Source organism: Rhinolophus sinicus, linkage group LG05 (assembly GCF_036562045.2).
Source record: "Rhinolophus sinicus isolate RSC01 linkage group LG05, ASM3656204v1, whole genome shotgun sequence".
Classification (NCBI taxonomy): domain Eukaryota; kingdom Metazoa; phylum Chordata; class Mammalia; order Chiroptera; family Rhinolophidae; genus Rhinolophus; species Rhinolophus sinicus.
This window is the reverse complement of record NC_133755.1, coordinates 64945256-64951255: the sequence shown is the minus strand read 5'-3', so window position 1 is coordinate 64951255 and position 6000 is coordinate 64945256. Positions and strand designations below refer to the sequence as shown.

General features: G+C 51.7%; 1 protein-coding gene across 2 annotated transcripts in view; it reads left to right on the top strand.

Moving 5' to 3' along the window:
* The first annotated feature begins 859 nt into the window (after nucleotides 1–859).
* The window catches only part of SH3RF3 (SH3 domain containing ring finger 3), a 365943-nt gene continuing 360802 nt past the window's right edge, over nucleotides 860–6000 (top strand). For both annotated transcript variants that reach the window (XM_019715017.2, XM_019715016.2), the window contains exon 1: nucleotides 860–2733. In XM_019715017.2, the coding sequence (XP_019570576.2) occupies nucleotides 2152–2733 (582 nt within the window). In that variant the 5' untranslated portion in view covers nucleotides 860–2151. The remainder of the gene's footprint in view (nucleotides 2734–6000) is intronic.

Genomic DNA, 6000 nt, shown 5'->3' with positions numbered 1-6000 from the left:
AGGCAGCGTGGGGATGCCTTCCATCTCGCACAATTGCCAGTGCTGATGTGAATAATGCATATGGAAATCCACACTACTGAGGGATGTCCACAAAGCAGGTCTGGAAGGTCTCCTGCTGCCACCAGTAGCAGCTTCCAGGAACTGGCAGGCTGATAAGAGCTCAGGAAACCGGAATTGAGATGCTAAGATTTGCATGTTCAAATCACCATTAGGTGATGGATGATTCTGAGACCTTTTATCATTAATTCAACAAATATTTACTGAGAACCTACTATGTGCCCAGGCACTGCGCTAGGCACTGGGGATATTACTGTGTAAAAATATGTAGCTTATAGGGACCTTATGTTCTAATAGAATGTGATCTTTTCGATGCGTTAGGTTGTGGATATACAAAAGCTAACAAAATTCAGCCTCAGTGATTTCATAACTATAAGCTGTACCTTCCTCACAAGCACAATGAGGTGAAAATAACTATTTCACAGAAAAATAGAGATTATATAAAATAATGCATAGGCACATTTTTGGTTTTCAAATCTCAACAAATATTACTTTCTCCCTGAAAAGTTGAAAAAAACTTACGCTTAACTTCACAAACCACCGGTTAACCAACTGCCAGGCGGGCCCTGAATGCCTCTTCTGACGTTGGCACTGACACAACTACCTACCTACTTGGCTTTGTAGCCTGCCGCGTTTGGACCACGGTTTACGTATTCTGGGCCCTGGTGGGAACCCGGCGTGCTGGGAACACAATGCGGCCACGAGGGGGCAGCGCACTGCAGGGAATCTTTGCAGTCGACCCCAGCCCACCGCCAAACTTCCCAGCTGCTCCTGGTCCTCGGTACGTACTTCCGTTCCTCTGACGCTCGCAGAAGCCGGGGCGTCGGGAAGGAGAGCGCGAATTCTTCCTCCTCTGCGCCTCCCGAGGAGAAATTGCAGAGGGGTTCACGAGACGGCGTCGCAGTGGGCGCTGGGGTCTCCCGCACTGCGCCGGCCAGGGCGCGGCGCGGAGCCGTGTGCCCTGCGCGAGGCTGCGGGTCTGGCAGGCAGCGGCGCCAGCCTACGACTCACGACTCCGGAGAGGGCGGGCAGCCGCGGGGAGGAAGCGAAGCCGGCCCCGGGCGCCCCCGCAAACCCCAGTACCTCCCCATCCTGCTTCGCGGGGCATCCCCGCACCCACGCCCTCAGCTCCGGGGTTGTCACTTCTGCGCGCCGCCTGGAAAGGGGACCGGACCGGGAGCGCTCCGCGGAGTTGTCGAGGAGGATGCCCGGGTGTTGGTTATGTCCCCAAGCTGCTCGCCAGAGCTGGCAAGGAAGGCAGTCGAGATAACACCGCCCAAACTTTCCTTCGCGGCAGTGTAGGGGAGGAAACATCCCTGTTTGAGGTTCACGGAAAGCCGAAGCGAAGACTCGGGAAACCCGGAGGGGACAGGGCCCAGCCCGCATAGGAGCAAACGCTCGGAGTTCCTGGGAGCACTGGAGGTGCCCTAAGCGGCAGGACTAGTCGCTGGCGTGCGACCAGGCGAAGAGAGGTCCAGCGGGTGCACGGTCCTTTCTTGCACCCCTCAGTGACCGTGACCTCCGCGCGTTCCCCGCGCACTTGCTCGCGGCGGAGGAAGAGGAAGAGTCCAGCTGAACCCACCAGGGGCAGCGACTTGCGGGCTGGCCCTGGGTGCATGGAGGCGCAGCGGGGGCGGTGCGGCTCAGCTCCCGCGCAAGAGAGCGCGCACTCTGCGCCCCGGCCTCCCTGGGGACCCGATTGGCTGCTCCCGGTTCTTCCTGCTGCGGGGTTCTGGGCCGTTGGCGGTCACTTCGAGCACAGAGCGGGCTGAGTGTCATAACCGGCCTCATCCCTGGACCCCTGCGCTGGGCGGACCCGGGGTGGCACAGGTGTAGCCGGGAGCCGCGGGCACCGGGCTTGGAAGGACTGGTGGGCTCCGTTGGCCGGGAGTTAGCTCGCGGGGTGCGGAACTCTGGTCCCCTCTACGGTGAGCCACTTTGCACCGCCGCGGCCCGAGGGTGAAGGAAGTCCTGGCGGAGCCTGGCTTCCCGGCGGCCGCCTGGGCACCATCCTGATGCTCGCTGCCTGCAGCGGGCCCCGCTCCAGCCCCGGGACCTAGGCAGCTGCGCGCGGCCGCCGCCGGCGCCTCCCCCATGCTGCTCGGAGCGTCCTGGCTGTGCGCGTCCAAGGCGGCCGCCGCTGCTGCGCAGAGCGAGGGCGACGAAGACAAGCCGGGAGAGCGGTGGCGGCGGCGGGAGGCGGCCTCGGCCGCGGCGTCTGGCGAGGACATGGACGAGTCGTCGCTGCTGGACCTGCTGGAGTGCTCTGTGTGCCTGGAGCGCTTGGACACCACGGCCAAAGTGCTGCCGTGTCAGCACACCTTCTGTCGCCGCTGCCTGGAGAGCATCGTGTGCTCGCGCCACGAGCTGCGCTGCCCCGAGTGCCGCATCCTGGTGGGCTGCGGCGTGGACGAACTGCCCGCCAACATCCTGCTGGTGCGTCTGCTGGACGGCATCCGCCAGCGGCCCCGCGGTGGCACCAGCCCTGGCGGCAGCCCACCCGCGCGCTCTGGCCCAGGATCGGGGGCGGCCTCTGAGGGCGCGGGGGGCGGGGGCAGCGCGGTGGGCAGCGCGGCGGGCAGCGCCCCGAGCTCCCCCGGCTTCCCCTTGGCCGCGGGCAGCGCCACCGCAAGCCTGCGCGAGCTGGCGACCAGCAGGAGTGCGCCCCTGGCAAAGGTGGGTATCCTTCGTGGCGCCAAGGTGTGAGTGTGTGTGGGTGGGACGCGTGGGTGTGGGGGGCAATGATGAGGGGCAAGGGAGACCAGAGATGACTCCACAGTGGCGTTCGCTTGTTGCTTTTCTAACTTGCTTCACCCTAGGGATTCAGTAAGTGTAATCCTTCAAGTCCCACTTGCCAACTTTTGGAGACCCCCATCCCGCGCACCCTCTCCTCTGAACCTCTTGTCAGCATCTGCCATCTATCCATCCTCTCCCTCGAAATCCCTTTTCATACCACCTGCACTTGCTCTGTGGCGGCATGTGGTCCCAGGGAACCTTGACACCTGTTCATCTGTGTGGCAACACCCGCTCCTCCCAGGAGGTGGGCACATCTTCCTGTCCCTGGCTCACCTCCAGTATCCTCTGCTGACTGGAGCTGTGTGCTCCCACCTTTTTAACTTTGCTGGGCCCTCCCACCTACCCAGAAACAGCCTTCTTTCCCTGGACCTCCAGATTATCCCTCTGCACAGCTCAGCTTGCCTGGGTAAAGTTAGTGCTTAATGTTTCCCAGGTTCTGGTCCCTGGGAAGATTGAGCTTCCTCCCTGCGTGTCTGGCAAGGCAGGATTGGGCAGAGGGAAGTGTGTGACCGGGGTGGGAAGAACGCAAATTACAAACTCTTTAACAGGCAGGAAGAAGTTAACCTGGAGACAGGAAGAATGTTTGGTCCAGCCCTTCTTGGACTGGGTTTGTCAGGAAGCCCTGGTGGTTCTTTCCTGGGATATTAGGCAGGGTTGCATTCCCACGTGGGTCTTTATTTGAGGTGTGTGTGTGTGTTTGTGTGCCCGCGCAACTACATTGTACAGCACCCACTCCTTCTGTTTTATCTTTATCTTATCTTACCTTATCTTTAGGGTTTTAGTGAATTGGTTTCCAAAGCTACTTAGTATGCGTAATTTCACACCTTCTGCCACCTTGTGAACTGTTATGGGGGGAGGATAGCCCATGGGATACTGGTTTAAGTGAGAAACAAGATACTTATGTTTTATAAATATAAAAAACCTACTTAAAGGTAAAAACAAATACATTGTTAATCTTTTGCAATTATCATGTCCTTTTGAGAACACCACTGTATTCCTGTACTTTTGACCATTTAAGGAGCTGGTGGTGCATAAACCACTTAAATAATCCTTTCAATACAGAGATGCTGGAAAAATTCTACCATCTGAATTATTCAGTACTGCAGCATTTCTGAGGTTAGGAACTTAAACCCTTGGATGTTGAGCTTTATAGTTAAATGTCATACTTTGCCAAACTAGGTTTTTTTCCTATGGATCAGGAAGAATGGGGAGTCAGGAATAGTCAAGGCATATTTATATTTGGGATCACTGCTGAAGGGGAATTAAGAAGTTTTTCTTTGGTTTTGAGTGTAGTTAAATCCAGTTACAAGTGGTACAGATTTTCAAACTTTTCCTCCCTGTTCTTGCTGTTTTTATCTATTGTGTTATAATTAAAGGGCAGAGAAATAAAATGGTTTTTGGAATGGTGTTTCTGGTAAAACACTGGAACATTTTGATGACCACGTGCTTACAGATGTCCTCCCAATTCATCTTATGGGAATTGCGTTTGATCAGGTTAGGAGGTAAACTCAGGTCTTGGAACTCTGTGGTGGCATTTGTAGTATTTTAAAAAAAATGTGTCAATGGGGTTGAACTTATAACTTTTAGTAAGGCTACTTAATAATAGGAAATTAAATTTTTTTTGAGTAAATTTTGGGACTATTGATTGACTTTCTCTATAGGCACCTGTAGCTATCAGATTATGTTTATGATTTTCTGAGCTTTAGGGAACTTTTGAACACATTCTCTTTCTTTCTGTTTGTGTGTTAACTAAGCGTGAGCTTTAATCCTTTCTTCTTCACAGACCCACCTCATAAGGACTAAGTTTGGGTTCTAGGAAGAGTCTGAATTAAATCCAACCTTATATTTGATCATCTTCAGAGAGGAAAAAGTAGTGGAGGCAGGGATTTTAATACCATCCGGCTTTTTATCCGCGGAGTTTTGATAGTCAGTGGGAGTCTTCTTCCACAACCAGAAGTACTGCATGGAGTGATGCACATTAAGCCTATAAATTTGGCAAGCTGACTTCAGCTGAAAATTACTTTCAAGCAGGCTTGTGGTACTTTACTGTCCACTGGAATTGCTTTGACCTCTCATAGCAAAGCTAAATGCTGGGTGTTGCTGCATGTTGTTTAATAGATGGGCACTCATGTTATTCTTCAGCAAATACCATATATGCCTTAGTAGCAGGTGACTGTAAATATAAGACAGTCCCCAATTTTACCAATGAAAAGCTCCTTAAATCTTCTTTTGGGCCAACTGGGATATATAAACTTTTTGGGTATATAGATAAACAAATATCTGCTTAGATTGTTTATCAATATAATTCTAAGTAGACATTGGGACTACATCATGTATAAAATGTATTTAATCCTGTTGAGTTCATGAAACAATTTTTTTTTCCATACTCTTCACTGGCATCTTTTCCACCAGGGTTTGGGTTCTCACAGAGTCACTTGGAATCCTCTAACCTGGTTAGTAGAGCCTCTCAGCTCTGCTTTCACCTGAGCCATTTGAGATGAGGCATAAGTTACAAGTACCCACTGCCTGAGGTTAGGACTGTTGGTCTCTTCATTTGCCTCCTGGCAAATACTTGTCATTATGTGTTGCCTCTTAAAGTGATCTTTAAAAAGTCCTGTTTTAACGACGCTGTCCAACCATTGCAGTTGCTAAATGTGTGCCAAGTTTCTCAGCTGACTTTGTTTGTTTTTTGTTTTAAGTGTTACAAGGTGACCCCTTAAACACCCCTAACTAGCACTGATGGAGATGTTTCAGGCAGCATGTCTTTCTGAAAGGGTTTTGCAGTTCCAAATTGAGTAATTCAAAGACTACTTCTTTTTCTTTGAGAGGTAGAGGAGCAAAGATTTTTGTTAAAGCGAAACTACAGCTCTCTTATGAGAGGGGGTACCTGAAACTGGGATGCCCCCAAAGACTACTTCTTCATAAGGACTCTAATATAAGAAAATTCCAATTCATTTCTGTTTTGTTTTTGTTTTTTCTTTTTTTTTGAAAATCCCTTGCCTTATATTTGGACATACACAGAATTTACTATGTATGTACCTTGTGCTAGGTACCATTCTAGGTGAACTGGACTGGCATGGGCTCTCTTTATGCTGCTGACATTAGGGCTTGGAAGCCATTCTGCTCTCTGCTCTCCGGAGGTTCCTG